Source organism: Seriola aureovittata, chromosome 5 (assembly GCF_021018895.1).
Source record: "Seriola aureovittata isolate HTS-2021-v1 ecotype China chromosome 5, ASM2101889v1, whole genome shotgun sequence".
Lineage (NCBI taxonomy): Eukaryota > Metazoa > Chordata > Actinopteri > Carangiformes > Carangidae > Seriola > Seriola aureovittata.
Window position 1 is genome coordinate 8,257,306 of NC_079368.1, and position 16,698 is coordinate 8,274,003.

The 16,698-nt window shown below is 42.2% G+C and overlaps 1 protein-coding gene across 1 annotated transcript; it reads right to left on the reverse strand.

The window, feature by feature from the left end:
- Positions 1–504: 504 nt before the first annotated feature.
- Positions 505–6,750, reverse strand: fzd10 (frizzled class receptor 10). The gene has a single exon (XM_056377463.1). The coding sequence runs from the start codon at positions 5,847–5,849 to the stop codon at positions 4,098–4,100; it is 1,752 nt and encodes a 583-aa protein (XP_056233438.1). The 5' UTR covers positions 5,850–6,750; the 3' UTR covers positions 505–4,097.
- Between the last annotated feature and the right edge of the window lie 9,948 nt (positions 6,751–16,698).

Sequence of the window (16,698 nt, forward strand, 5' to 3'; positions counted from 1 at the left end):
GGAAAACAAAGCTGTTTCATTTGTCATGATGCAACAACTATTTTTTCTTCTCTGGCAAAGCCGAAGGAGGCAGAACTCTCCAAAAGGCGACAGATTTACATTTAGAGCAGCTGTCTAATAAGAGAAACAAGTGCCAAAAATCAGTATGGGTCTAGCACATTAGGAGCATACATGTTTAAAAAAGACCCACACACCCCCTGAGCACAAGCCAAATTCCTTTGTGTGTATGTTGTGTGTGTGTGTCATGTAGGAGGCTAAGCACTGCTTTCCAAACAGACAGGCCTGAACTAGTAAACAGGTGCTGCTAGAGCAGCTGAGGATGAGGACATGGGGCGTCTCCACAAAAGCCTGATCAAAGAGAAGCTGCCTCAGCCGCCAGTCATCCCGACAACTTGATTTATGTCACCGTGTCAGAGAACTTTATGACTGCTTGCAAAAGCAGCAGACAAAGTAAAGGTACACAGGTTCCTCCTCAGCTTTGAATACAACAACATGGCTATGAGAAGAAGGTGCAGTCATTTATTGATATAGAAACATAGCGTTAAGGTTTTGACTGGCGATGATGCTTCCTTGCCACTTTCCCTCTGAACCCAAAATCACCCTTTGACATGCAGAGCAGGCTTAATTGTTCTGTCATTTCAACTTTATGTTCGTAATACCGCTCGGTTCCACAAAGACACTTAACATCAGCTCAATTACAGAGTGTGAAAAGCTGAAAATCCTGGCTCACTGGCGAACCAGTCAGATTAAATTAAATCAAGTGATTATCAAAGGTTTGATGCTGTTTCAACAACACTGATCACAAGCAGAAGCTTCTTTTTGTCAACACATCATAAGCCAACGCAGACACTGATATCTCCTACATGGCACGGCAGAACAGCATGACAGGCAGGAAGTGGATGAGTGTGCGGGCGCCGGTGTTCGTCCTGGTGGAGTTTAGAGATATGCGGGTCTGAGATTCGTCAGCCTTAGTCACATGGTTGTGGCGGGATTCCCCACTTGGTCAAATGAAACATGTCAAGGAACAGCATGTAATGATCAGCAACACCAGACGAAGGATGTCTCACTAAGCTGGCAGACACTCTTGGCTTGATAACCTTTGGTCTGATGAAGTAAGATCTATACTTTTAAAAGCCTAAATCCAGCAATACATACAGTTGAGTGTGATTTTGAGAAAAAAAAAAACAGAAAAAAAAGCCTTTCTTGCCAGCAATACTTTGCCCTTGCTCTGAGCAGGATTTTTCCCTTTGAAGAGAGGAGAAGAAGAGAAGTGAAGCCTGCTTGGCTGAAGAAGCCCTGGAGGGGGGTGGTAACTGTCATTTATATTTACAGCCTTCCCAGACACCTCGGGGGCTGTTATCCAGGTGGCCTCTGTTGAAGCTCTCAGAAGCACTCACACCTTTTTCGCAACTCAGAGTATCAATAGACACTGGCTGACTTTGATTCAGCCACATAGAGGTTGTGAGTCATGTGCTTTTGACTGTTAAAACGGGTTGGGTTGACGCTGGAACTTGAATGCCCTCGGGGATAAAGCATTACTACACTTCTGAAACTTTATTAGACCAGGGAGGACTCTCTACCATAGGTTTTAAACTCTCGAAAAAGATTTGAAATTGAGGCAGATAAAGGTGGAAAACTGCATCTTTTTTTTCTTGCATGTGCGAAAGAATATCCCCGTGCTTAGATTTACATTAACTTCTGACAATCTATTATCATTCATATATGTCTCTTACATACTCGTACATGTAGTCAATGACTTTAAGTATCCATGTTTTCCTGTTGCTCTGACAGCACTGTCAAGACAAAAGTCAATAGCCGTTGCTTGGATTCAAGACTAGACTTGTGGCTCTCAGAGCAGGCACCTTAAAATTGTTGACAGGGTAAGGATCGCTTAACACCAAACATCTCAGGATACCACACAATGTACTCGGTTTGCTCGTGCTTTAGAAAAACTGCTTCAGTCAATATGTAACTACTTCAAATCCAGGCCAGATGTGTCTTTAGAAATGTCACTATGGCCTGCTGATAAGAAGAGAAGCGATGACAGATATTCTGTATTTTGGTTTGCAGCGATCCTCTTTTCAAAGTCAAACCCTTCAAACAGTCTAATCCTGTCCTGAATGAGAGCTGGATTATTGTATAACCCCTTCATTGATACGCACCGACACATGCAACACAGCGAGTGAGAGAGAGAGGTGGGAGAGAGGAAGAGAGAGGTGGGAGAGAGGAAGAGAGAGGACTAAAATAAAGTTGTATATTCACTTCAGCTGAGGTGAGGAACTATACAAAGGCTTATATAAGCAGCCAACATAAAGGCAGTGAGGAATATAAAAAATCATTAACAGGTTGTCAAAACGCTGATGTCAAACAGCTATGTATAACAGCTAAAATATTGGACATTTTAGTCTCCTAATTTCACCTTATGATGACATCACCACTTTCACTCTCTCGTGTTTACATATATTGACTGAAATGTGCACACAGGAATAATTGATCGAGCGCTGCTTCAAACTGAATTTTTAAAATAAAACACTATAATCTAATCTCTAAAATTAAAGCAACTACACCCAACCTGAGAATCAAATATTGATTATTTGTTTGTTTTGGTGGAGCAAAGATATTAAAATTAAAAACTACATGTCATTTTATATCTTAATAAAACACAGAATAAATAAAAAAAATATACACTGAAGTGACTTTGTTCCCTTATCGTCCTGTTCACAAACAGCAAATGGAAGACCATACGCAGTCCTTCTACGTCCTAGTTTTTGTTGGGGTTTTTTTGCTGTGAGTTGTCTTTGATGTAGTCACAGAGGGACGGACATAAATGTCACATCGTTTCTTTATGAACATTTAAAAACAAGAACAGAGACGCCACTGTTAATGTTTCCTGTTGACTTGAGAACCAACACGTCTTAATTTCTGCAAAGCATGGAAAGATATTCATCAGTTTTGAGAAATGCAATGTTTTTCCCCATAGCAGGAGATATAATACGTGTGTGCAATATTTATGAGTTGATATCAACTGCTAATAAAACCCGTCAGATATAACTACAGTAAAATGTCTCTCTTTCTGTCTTTTTGTTCGTGTAAACAATGCTGACTCCATCAGTTATTCTGCATGACAAACGTGATGTTAAAATCCAGCTCTAACATACCATCACATTCACAAATTCAGATCAATGATGTAGATTTTTATGTTGTATCATAATGATTGCTGCACACTGTCAGCATGTAATGGCGAAGGTTGTAATTGCAGAAAAAAAAAAAGAAGAAGCTTTATGCCGCAGAAAGAATAACAACACAGTTGCAATACACAATTCCGGCTTTACAAACATTTAAAACTAGAACGTTTTATTAATTTTTCTATAAAATCTCACCTTTTTTTTCTTTAGAAATATATACAAACGTTCTCTTGTGCTATAAAACAGCAAAGAAAAAAAGAATGGAAAACTCAACTGGGTGTACAAATAACTTTTCAATAACGAGTGCTTGATTAATTTATGGCGTGGATTTGCCTCACAATGGGCAGGTCGTAAGGTCTCGAGCGCTTTTCAACAGCTGCTCTCACTCCAGTTCAAACATATATGACACTGCCTCGGTCTCTGAAAAAAAAAAAAAAAAAAAGCCTCCAAACACAACACTCATGTCTCTGACCATTTGCCTCCATTGTCCTCGGGGTCCTTTCACTGTCTGTAATCTGTCACTAACAGTACAAGTGTCTTTTTTGTCTGTAAGGAAAACAGCTATTGCACATTATTCAAGTAACCCCATGGCACATCCAAATGGTTTATTCCACTCTTTTTGTCTTGGGAACAATACGATTTTTTTTTTTCTACCAAGTTCCTCAATAGGATAAGTGAATCCAGGAGTAGCAGTTCTTTTTTTTCAAACAAAGGCAGCTCTTGTTGCATGAGATGGCTCAAGATACAAAAAAAAAAAAAAACAACCAAAAAAACCCCCACATTGCATTATCTTCAATGCAGTTTGCATAAATAAAACATGAACCTTGATTCTTTTGATGGCACTCTGATTACAAAGTCTCATTTAGGTAAGGGCTTTACAAGTATTTTTGGGTTTATACAAAGAGAGCCAGCTCATACACATGTTGGAGGGGGCCGTGTAGGCTCATACTTAGTACTGTGCCCTTTGAGAGATGGGTGAGGTTTGATGTAAGGCCTACTGCTGGTGAACACGCTGGCAGCCTTTCTCCTCGCCCTCTTCTTTAGCTTCCTGCTGAACACATTCTGCCACGACTGCAGTGTCTTTGAGGTCCAGATCCACATGCCGCTAGTGATGCCCACCACCAGCAGCATGAAGATCTTCACCATGAAGATCTCCACAGCGGGGATGGAAGTCTTCATGACGCACTCGTCCGACTCCGGCCCGCTGCTGTCCACACACTTCTGCTCCCCTGCCAGGATGCGCCAGTAGTCCATGTTGAGCCTCTCGTAGAAATAGCAGGCAATGACGCAGGTGGCCGGGACAGTGTAGAGCACGGAGAAGACCCCGATGCGGACCATCAACTTCTCAAGCTTGTCCGTGTTCTCTCCCTCTGTTTTCATTATCTTACGGATGTGGAAGAGGGCCACAAAGCCTGACAGCAGGAAAGAAGTGCCAATAATAAGATAGCAGGAGAGAGGAATGAGCACAAAGCCCGTGAGAGCTTTGACGTCCATGCTGCCCACGTAGCAGACGCCCGTCAGCTCGTCCCCCGCCACCTTCCTCATCACCAGGATCATGATGGTCTTTACGGCCGGGATGGCCCACGCTGCCAGGTGGAAGTAGCTGCTGTTCGCCTCGATGGCCTCATGACCCCACTTCTTCCCTGCAGCCAGGAACCATGTCAGGGTCAAGATAACCCACCAGAGGGAGCTGGCCATGCCAAAATAATACAGGATGAGGAACACAATAGTGCAGCCGGTGCTCTCCAGACCCTCCTGGATAATATACTGGACCCCATTGTCTCTATCACAGGCTATTCTGTCAGCTCCCACAAAGAGTCGAATGAGGTAGCCCACAGAGTAAACACAGTAGGACATGGAGAGGAAGATGATCGGCCTCTCTGGGTATTTGAATCGCTGCGGGTCTATGAGGAAAGTGAGCACAGTGAAGGCGCTGGAGACAAAGCAGAGGATAGACCAGATGGCCATCCACACCAGAGAGAACTGCTTGTCTCCCTGACTCCAGTAGACGTCCACTTTAGGGTAGCATTTTGGGGCACAGGACTCGCTCTTCTCCACGAAGTGGAACTTGCCGGGGTTGCTGCACGTCTGTTTGCTCCCGCTGTCCTTCAGGTGCAGGTCCTGCCCGCTCAGAGGCCGCTGTGGCCTGAAATCTGGAGGCTGGGTGTGGGAGACTTTGGGAGGCTCATCTGAGCCGTTGTTGGGTGCCTCCATGCAGAGGTTGTTCGGGTCGTTTTTGGTCGGCAGCCTGGAGCAGTCCAGAGAGTCAGGCCAGGGGAAGTTAAACTGCTCCAAGATAGGTGAGCATTTTAACTTCACCTGCTCACACATAACTCTACATGCTGGGATGGGGTTGGACACCTGCTCTGTGCACATGGGAGCATACAGTGAACACAGGAAAAATTTGAGATGACTGTGGCATCCAAACTGTATCAGTGTTGCAAACTCCTGCAGCTTTATCGCTGCCTCTTTTTGGTCATCGTGGCCCATGAGATTTGGCATGCGAGTCATGTTATAGCCAATGTCTTTACACTGGGGGATGTTGATGTGTTGACATCTCCCTTCTCCTGACCAGTCTGGGTCTATTGAGCTAATAGCTGAGCCCCCACCGCTGCACAGGACCAGCAGCGCACAGATTAGGCTCAGTTTGGCAGATGAACACATTCTCTCCTCTTGATCTGATGAAAAAAAAAAAAAAAAAATTCGGCCAAATGTTCACCACAACCACGACACACAAGTTTCTGTCATTAAAAAAAAGTCCGTGATGAAACCAGGCCGATGTTTGTGTTCAGGATCAAAGTGGGAAAACTTACACAACTATCTGTAGGGAGAACATCGTTTCGGTGAGTTTAATAAAAACATATTTCCCGCGATGGTCCGAGAATGTTTTCTGTCTGGAAGCAGCGTGCGTTCAGGTCCATGCTTTCAAGCTGCTCAGTTTGTGGCTCAAGTGCCGGAGCTACTTTGCACCGCGCATATCAGTGTGCTGAGGGCGAAAGAGAATTGTCGTGTGCTCCGATTTGTTTCCCACTTGTTTCCAGAAGACTCACTCCTCCGTCCTCACGTTTCATGTCACTTTTCCGGACTATGTGCGCGTGCAGCGGTGCGATTCCAGTCCTTGCGCGACAACTTGGAAAAACAACTGAAATTATTTTTTTTCCTCCAGTCCTTTGCGCGGCTCCTCGCGAGGCACCAGAGACAATTAATCAGTCTGCAAAATAAGTCAAACACATATATCCCCGATGAAAAATGCTAAATGTGTCCCAGAAATGCAGGATTATGCTCTTCCCGTAAACAGGCGGCTGATGCGTTTGGTGGCAGCGCTCGTCTGAGCTGGTCGGAGCCTCCGTCCCGGTCTAACCTGCCAAAAGATCCGCCTTCAAAGACAGCTACTTTGCATAAGAAAGATGACACTGACACGCGGATTATTTTCAAATCGTGCGGAACAGCTTGTTCATTACAGCAGTTTCAAAAGGCTCACAGCAAACTTCCCTCTCTCTCTTTCTCTTTCTCTTTCTCCCCCCCTCTCTCTCTCTCTCTCTCTCTCTCTCTCTCTCTCTCTCTGATGCTTGTGCTCAGCCACAAACTTCGACTACAACAGGACACAGACTCATTTTATGAGAATCCCACAATGTTGCGCAATAAGGGGTCACAGGCTCACGGGTCCAGAGGAGCGACGACACTACATCTTAGGTCTCAACAGATATTTAACTGCTTTCCCTTGTGCGACAGGTTTTAGGGTGTCCTCCTTCAAAATAGCAGATAAAACAATGATACATATCTGAATACAGGATATACAATATATACCCTATATTCATATATAGGCTATATAAATATATATGCTTTACATGGTTTAGAGCAATGCATCCCTCAATTTTTGCATTTATTGCATTTATTGTCTAAGCGATCATAAATAATATATAGGGTAGCCTATTTTAACTTAACCTAAGGATGTGCATTAAATAATAATGGAATCCATACAACAATTAATTTTATATTGTCCCTACTGCATAAGACACGACTGAATATCCATGTTTCTAAAAACAGCTGTTCTCCAGAGACATTCAGCAGCTCATTGACCAGTGGTGGAGTTGGTCCTTAGTTCCTTTACCTATGTTAAATTAACGAGACCCCAATATAAATACTTTGTTACAAGTAAAAAAAAAAAAATGCATTCAAAATGTACATAAGTATTAGTAGCAAAATATACTTAAAGTATAAAAATAAATGCTCATTATGCAGAATGACCCCCTTCACAGTATTATAATATTATATAGCCTATTCTTGATGCATTTAGGTGCAAGCTGGATTTTTATATTGCAGGTGGTTGAGGTGGAGCTACTTCATATACTGTTTGAATAATTTAGTCTATAAAAATACACCATATTTTATACATATTCTGTACGTAAAATCTGAACCTGCAAAGTCAAATAAATCTAGTGGAGTAGAAAGTTCTGTGGTGTAACTGAGGTACAGAGGAGTATAAAATTAAAATACTTAATACTTAATTTCTTATAGGCTGGAATCAGCCAGAGTGATTTACTGGCATAGAAAAACTGAAATATGATTATCATAGACCAGACGCTTTACTGCCAGATGATCACTTTAAGATGAAAAATGATCACATGCATGAATTATGTTTTAGTGTGGATTTCCCATGTAAGTAATGATATATTTATTGCTATATTTTATGCATGGCATATTTACACATAAACAAGACAGAGAGACCTGCTGTAAAACATGTAGATCTCATGACTTAATCTAGCCCAGTTGAATATACTTTATTCATTCCTTAGTAGTCAGTCCAAGGCGAGTTTGCAAACCACACACAATGATATTCACACACATAACTAGAATGGATTCAAAGAGTTGAAAACAGTGGCTATGCTCTGTTGAAACAGAGATGCAAGTCGCTTGTGTCAGTTCTGTAGACTGGATGAAACTTCTTGAAACCACCACAACAGGATGAAGGAACACGTGTGAGGGTGTTGCTGAAAACATGTTCCCATATACAACCTGTTCAGAGTTTAGAAGTGCGGGGATCTGTGTTCTCTGGCCAAATTCAACAGCACCTTGCAGTCATGTCCTGTCTTTTTCAATAAAGGATGTAATCCAACAAACAAATAAAAGGGTTCAATTCCTCTTTAAAGTGTTGACATTGAGTAAGCTTGCATCAATAATTCAGATACTGCTTAGCCCTTCTCACAGGGACATCTGTATTCTCACTAACCCCCTCTGGATATTTTCAACATTTTGTTTTTTTTTTACCATTTTACTTGGATGTCCCTTTTTTTTAGTTGTGTATTCACGTAATACCAAACATGACTTCAATGTGCCTTTAATGACATTTTTATTTTAGAGCCCTGGAAAGTTTAATGACCATTTTAAATCATGGACAACTAATACATTCCCTCTATGAACCTTTATCCGAACCACTGACTCTAATAAGACACTCTCCAGAGTTTGCTCCACAGTGAGTGTCACGCTGGCCTTATAGACACATTACAGAGGGGAGCTGTTTCATGTTAACATCTTAATAAGCTTCAGCTTTAGCTTGAACATTTTTGGAAATGCTTGTGGGGCTGAACTGCAGAAAATATTTTAGTGTGTGGAGATCCACCATATTATAGGTGATGAAGCATAGTCTTGAGTCAGTGAGAAACGTATTAAAAAATAAACACATTACTCAACAACATTCATAAAACTCCGTGTCCACCTCAGTGTTAATGTTCTACACTAGCGAGCCGCCACTGTTGGTTGATTCACTTCAGTTTCCTCTGGAGTGAACTTTTTAGAAAATGATTTGTTATGATTGCACACCGAATCAACGGTGCCTGGTAAAGTGTGTGTCTGTGTGGGTTTCTCCTTTTCTCCTCTCATACTCCAGAGACATGCAGGTTAGGTGAAGTGACCATGCTCACTATATACACATGTGTGATAAACTGTGATAAACTGTCTAGTGTGTATCCTGTCTCTTGCATGGGATAGACTCCAGACCCCCTGTGACCCTGAACTGGATAAGTGGTTTAGAAAATGAATGGATAGATGGGATTTTATCAGCCTGTTAAAGCGAAACACAGCTCTACCAAAGCCACAGTGTGCCATAAAATAAGCCGAATACAACATGTCAACACATAGAGTGCTGTAATAAACGGCATCGCTAAGCCCTGATGATGCATTGTTGCTACAGTGAGTAAGGACTCCATCTTGGTTTTATACCATCAGCCTGTTCGTGGAGGAGCAGGGTGGCATGTTAGGCAAAGAGAGGAATAGGTTATGAGGCCCTCTGCCTTTTTTTTATGTGACTGTGTGTATGTGTGTATGTGTGTGTGTGAGATCCTCCAGACCTCACTCACATTACCTTGTAAAAAGTTTGTGGTGGTAAGATTTATGCTCAGGCCTAGTCATGGTCTCCATCAAGGCTGAAATACTGATCACAAGTAAACAGCAGCGCTTTTAGTGCATTTTTACAGGAGTCACTAAAGTGCTTTTAGAAGTATTCCTGAAATGTGTCCGGGCAAGATGAGAAACCTGGCACCGGCGTGCATAAATGGTTTAAGCACAGCATATCTTAGTGGGGGCATTTCAGCTGTTAGCGCTCAGTGTGTGCAGCAGGAGCATAAATATAGGGTATGAATACACTTATGAACACAATACCCTCCTCCTATACGCAGCACATGTGCTCCTCAGATTTCACGTATCCAGCTGTTAACGTTTGAAGCGGTTTGGCCAGAACTTAAACTTGAGGAAAAAAAAATACTTCATCGCTTAAAAAAAAAAAAAAAAAAACACAATACATATTCATATACATTAGCTGCTATGCTAGTTTGATTTCCTGATCGACACTATTCTTTTACTCTGCAGTATTTTGTGATGTGTCAAAATCATCTTGGTGGGAACATTCATAATGTCTGCGAACCATTTCCCTTTGTCAAAAATGCATTGCATTTTCTATATTCTGACCCGTCACAAAGACAAGGACAACAGCTGACATGCCTGTTCCGTCCCTCCCTCTGCACTACACTTTTATTATGTAGCTGATGCGTAGAAGTAGAACAAAAAGAGATGACAGCTTTAATGTGAAGAAGAATAATGTATTATCAGAGCATTGCCTGGGCCGGGGCCAATTCTGCTCTCCATTTACTGATCATCCATCTTTCAGGAAATCCTGTCTGACATATTTTAAAGCAAATATCTGCCCTTATTATCGCTGCCTTTGGTGTAATGAAAATGACAAGATAATATTGTCACACAGTCTAATAAGACGACACAGTCTACTGGTTTGTTGTAATTCATCGCCTTTGTTCTGTTCTTGCTCCTGTCTTTCCTCCTGCCTGCCTCTCTTTCATGATTGTTTTGCTGGTCATGATGATATCTCTTTGAAAATGAGAAGAAAAGGAGGAATCAGGCCTGTTCAGTCTTTAGCATTTGTAGCCTCAGCAGCTAGCTTCTGTCTCTTTTATGATTTTTTTTTTCTGTCTCCCACCCTCTTTTTTCATATACAACCCCCTCCTATAGCTCATTCCTACTCACATATGTGCAAAACACACACACACACACACACACACACACACACACACACACACACACACACACACACACACACACACACACACACAACTTTATCTCATCTTTGCAACCACAACAGTGCGCCGAAGAAAAGCAGTGCAGCTCCATCTCTGAAAAATCAGCAACTGTGAGATAATTCTGTAACTAATAAAGTGAAAGGGGGGGGGGACCCTTTGATGGCTGAAGCTGAAAAGATATTTTATTTTTTTGTGTGTGGGATTTGAGATGTGTGATTCTATGGTGCTAGCTCGCTCCCCTGCTGCTAGGCTCTGGCTGGAAGCTGGCCCCCCTCTGGCTAATGTTATGGAGAATCGGAGGAATTTTATGGCTGTCTTTTCCCTCAGCCCCCTTTTTTCTTTTGTTCCCCTTTGAAGAATGACTTTAGACATTTTATTTACATATTTAACCATGGATGAAAGAAGTGGAGGGTGAGGAAACAAAGCTCCTCGGCTTCTCAAGGGAATTTTGATCAATAAAAATGAATTGAAGCTGATACTTTTTTTTGTTGTTGTTGTTTGCAACGCCTGAAATGAAATCAAACCCATCACTGTGATGGTGACATTTCTGAAATTGATGCCATCACTTCTTTGATGATGGGTGACATGATCTGCTCACACCAACTCTGCATCAGCAAGCGTAATCACAGTATTCCTCTTAATTGCTGCGGTTTGATGGCTGGCATGCTGTTCCAACATGTGAGGTATGCTATGGGAGAGATGGGGGACGTTTTAGACATGTTTAGCATTGTTGCCGGCGTTGAAAGGGCATGTTGATTAAACGTACGGGTGGGGTAGGGCTATAATCTTCTTAACCAAGGCCCTCCTCTTCTCTTTCAGAGGGCACAATGAGAAGAAACAACACACTCAGTTGGAGGTGAGACTATTTGTCCACATGCCCTGCGCATTGTCCAAGGATCCTGTTCTCCCTCCTGATTGCACGCATTCAGCGTTTAGCTCAGGATGATCCTATTTATCAACATAATCTGTTATTTTCTCTCTTATTGCCACTCAACAATTTGTGAAGAGGCTGGTGCCAAAAACCAAGAAAGTGATGGGAAAGCCATTGCATGGGTGAAGAACCTAGTAGTAAAAAAAAAAAAAAAAAAAAAAAGAAAAGAAAAGGAGAACCCTTGAATATTAAAGCAAAACTATGTCCTGTCCCAGCTTAGGAGATTTTTTTTTTGTTTTGCAACTGCTGGCAAAGATAATTTTGTATTTTTCTGTCCCATTTGAAATGCTGGAGCTTTAATAAGAGCACCAGTTTTAGTAAAGGGTCAGACGTTTTGAGGAAACGCATATGAATCAAGCAATTAATTATTGAAGAGCCCTGTCAACATCAAAGCCTGCAGTATTCTTTGCTCATATGGTTTAAATAGTTCAATAAAGTAACTTATTAATGAGGACTAATTTGTTTCACTCTTCTTTTCACTTTGCTCCATTAAAGTCTGCTTTGTTTCACTGCTGCTATCATGAGCAGAGTCGCATCATTTGAAGGTTAACCCTCTGACCTCCTTCATTGTGTATTGTGGTTGATAAGAGGAAGTCACTGTTATTGTAACCTTGTAAGTGTTTATAGAGTAGATTAGTATAATTATAAGGATGGCGGACCTTTATAGGACTGGGGGAAACTGACAGCCAATCCGCCATAAACAGTGTTGTAATGAATTTTGTTTGTTACGAAGCCCAATAACATCTGGGTTGAGGCTGCTTTGAAACAGCAATATTAGTTTAGTGGGGTGTTCTTACATCATACGCTTTCATGTGGTGGTCGTTTAACAGCAAAGAGAAGAGGAAGGGAGGAAGACGTGGTGGAAAGAGGAGGAGGAGGAGGAGAAGGAGGAAGAGGAAGAGGAAGATAGGGGTGGGGGGTGTTGGAGTTCAGCAGCTTGAGACGAAGCAATGAACCAAAGCAGTTACAGTCAACAGCTTCCCAAATGCATTTTTTGTTTCTGAAAGTCACATCAGACCCAGAGGAGACGTTTGCAGGAGTTGGTTGACTTCTCAAAACATGAGAGTGATTAGTAAATGTTAGCGATGGAGGAGGAGGAGGAGGAAAAAAGTCAAACAGGGGGTAAACATATTATCGCCTGCTTCGGTGAAGGACACTGATGGCAATATTATTACCCGAGGTCCTTGTGGGGGCACTTGAGTGTGAATTGCTAATCAGGAAGGGCCTTCTCTGGCCTAATCCCTCTTTGAGTGGCCGGCCTGGAATCAGCGCGTCTGGGGAGACTCCCCACTGCTTCTGGCTCTGGAGGCTCCATTCAATTGTGCAGCCCTCCTGTCCCATTCCCACAGTCCCCTCTCACTGTGCAGCGCAGCCATGCATGCGCGCACACACACATGTGCGCGCACCCACACAGCACACATCCTCCTCTAACCAAATTAGATTAGACCCTTCCCTTTCTCCCCAGCAAGGCGCTGGTCTTTTCTCTGCCCGGTCATTTATTCTACCCTTTTGTCTCTGCTTTAGAAAAGAGAAACAAATTCCCAAACAACTCCCCTCCTAAGAATGCACGGGTTTGGAAAAGGATGAGGGAAGTGCAGACATCTTTAGCAGATCTTAGGTGATGCTATGATATCACCGTCCTTTTGGTGTGTCAGCTCTAATGACGCGTGTGGAAGAAGAGTGGTGTGGCGGTGTGGGTTAGCAGAGCAGTGAGAACAACGCCAGCTGTGCATCATGTCAACCTGTTACCCCACAACAACACAGAGCCGATCCTGACAGCAACACTAAGGATCTCTTTATTGTGGCCCCTCGCTAACATTGTCCAACATTTGCTCTGCTTGGCCGTAAATCCTCCCTGACTAGAATAGATAAAGTGCAGTTGGCGAACTGTCTGCATGAGATGTGCACCAGTGTGTCCGAGTCCTGTAGTATTAGTTGTTTTGATTCCTTGTATCTTCATTCCCTGTAAACCAGTAATGGACACTGACGCATATAGGCAAAATAAAGGCCTCAGTTGAAAGGGTCTTTTGTAAGAAAGCCCTGGTGGAAGCTTTTTCCTCCTGGTTCAATGTGCAGCCAAGCTATCCCAAAAGCAGCAAATTGAGATCAAAGCAAAATTAAAGCTGACTCGTTCAAAGCAAGATAAAAATGTGTGAGCCTGCAGCGATATTTTCTCTATTGATTTCCTCCTTTGCTTGCACTCCGTGGGACTGTGCTGGCTGTGCTGTGCTCAGCGCCAGCATCGGAGACTCTGAGGCTGCTGCAGGGAGAAAGGAAATGACTATCGATACAGACAGAAAAACACTGTCATAATGATCAGGGATAAACGGATTTCACAGAGCGCTTGAGATCTAAGTGATTGGGTAACTTTTCATTCCCGTCCAAATCTGTTTTCACTTTGCATTAAGACACAGGGAAGAATAATGAGAACATCTAATGGCAAGCATGAGAGTGGCATGAAGAGCGAGCATGGGAACGGCATTGTCTTGTGCTGTTATTAGTTGTGATTCTCTGGACAGAAGAAGAAGGCGTGTAGAGCCAAGTTTTGTCATTGTCTTCTCATCTGGTGCATGGGTCTCTTTTTTAGGGAACCACATGTGGAGTCTATCTCTCAGAAGTTTATTTAGAATTGCAAGAACACTGAAGAGCGTCTTTCACAGACGTTTTCTCTGGCCATTTTTTGGGTTTTTTTTTTTTGTTTGCTTTTATGTTCAGTGCTACCACAAAGGACCGGGCACAGATGAAGTTTTCTCAGTGCCGCACAGCAGATAACTGCACATTTGGAAAGATGTCAACTTTAATTAGAGAGAGCTAGCTTGAATGTGATGTTCCAGTAATAACACAACAGCAAACAAAATGCCTTTGTTATGTCGAGCTCAAATCTGGGTAATTATGGGTAATTTACCGTCGCTCTACTTGTGCTGCAGGTTGTCGGCAAGGTGCGAAGGAATGAGTGAATGTGAAGGATTCAGCACTGCGTTTGAAGTCCTGGGAGGGATTGACAAGCCTTGCAGTGAAACCTGAACAGGTATGAAGACAAGCTGAAACAATCAGTGTCTGCAGACACCACAGACCAAGAGTGCTTCTATCTTCCTGATGTAATTCTCCTCATGTTGGATTCTCACAGTCTTTATCTATAGGTAGAACAATGAAGCAAAAATGTTGGAAAGCTGATAAGAAATCTAAAATGTCTGTCAGTTGACACCGGAGGCTTCAACTACTGACAAAAAAGAAAAAAAGAAAAAAAGAAAGAACTCTCTTTGTAATATGCATCTCCCAAACACATGCAAGAGTGTATTTGCACATCTGTCCTGCTCTCTTCACCTTTCTGTTGTGAGGTGTAACACCTGTGCGAGCTGAAAGGAACATGAATCAAGCTGAGGAAAATGTCTTTTAATCTGTTTCAGATACAGTTTCATAGCTGTAAGCAGTCTTACCTCATCTATGAAGCTTCCTCCTCAGACAGAGGGATCACTGTATCTGTAGGCATTCCTCAGGCTCAGATATCAAAACAGCACTAAATAACCTGTCATTCTCCCTCCCCAGAACATAGACGTTGCTGCGTGATCAAGCTTGTGGTCCATTTTGAAAGATAAAAATGAACCTACTTTACTATAACATCTAAAGCTTAAAGGTTAAAGCATTGTAATGTCATTTATGGAAAGAACAATTTCTGAAAGTCTAGCTTTAACCTATGAAAAGTGTTTGCTACCAAGCAAACTTTGTCTGAAATGCAGTGAAATGCCTCAGAAATAAAATAAATGATAGTACCAGTAAAAAAAAACATCTTGTAGGTAACCCAGTTATGGAATGTGCCGTGGGCTTTTTTTCCTCCTTTCACTCTGAGCAAGTCAATGGCTGTTTGACTTTTACACATTTGGTGTTCAGGAGGTGTCCCAGACACTGATATCAAACCTAATACCAAGTGATTTCCATTTCACATCAGTGCCTCTGTGCCTCCTGAGTGATCGAACAGGGATCCTGTGACATATTCAACACTGTCAAAAGTAGAAGCCAATACAGCAGTCAGTGAAAAGTCGTCCTGTTCAGAGCAGTTTGACATGCAAGTTTTGTACATCCTGTTTGATACACTTCAGTTTTATCTCCAAAGTGTGCGGGATGGTATCTTTTGGGAATGGCTGTTTTTCTTGTGATTAAACAACAAATGAAACAATATGCATTCATCTCCATCCATCACACATGCAAACGCACCATACACTCCTTTTTCTGCTCCGTAGTTCCTGCAGACAAGACCGTTGATGCTGCTTGTCATGGGAAAGGATGTTGACGGAGAGGTTTCAGCGGAGGGATTTGAAAGCAGTTTTAGTTGTTGGTGGCTCTGGTGAGAAGCCAGTGACTTAAGCTAAGAAAAGGGAGCACACTGAGTGTTCAAAGATGGCTGTTGTTAGGATGTACAATAGACTGGTGCAGATTGGGGACGAGAGACACAGGCGAGGTCTGAGCTCTTAAGCTCGTTATTAAAAGCATACACGGCCTGAAGCTTAGAGCAGTTCTTTCTCTGCCTTTTAAATTCATTATCATTTCATTTAAAACAAGGTATCTCGTTAACAAAAATCATGGTGACCCGTTCAGGAAGAATTTATGTTTTTTGGCAAAAGGTGTGTTCAGACCTCAAATTTCACCTCTTGTTATTTTCCCTGATGTGACTGCTGTAATGTTTGAGCCAGACAGTGTCAACACTGAATGTCATTGTACATATTTAAATCAGTAGTTGGAACATTTGCAAATAGCTCATTTGCTTTCTTGTTGAGACTTGAGGAGATGATTGACTCTCATACGCATCCAGTAAATATGCTGCATTCACATGCTCCTCAGATGGTCCACAGGGTTGGGAAGTCACACTTCTGACTTCAATGTGTTCATGTGCTTTTAAGTCGGAATGTCAAAACAACATGGACATTACAAAGCTGTATTTATTGCTCAGAGTGTTAAAACAACATGTGAGAAGCTGTTTCCAGTATTTGTGTTTTACTTA

What these genes read in the sequence shown, in the direction of transcription:
- fzd10 (XM_056377463.1), bottom strand. Translation starts at nt 5,849, where the DNA reads ATGTGTTCATCTGCCAAACTGAGCCTAATCTGTGCGCTGCTGGTCCTG.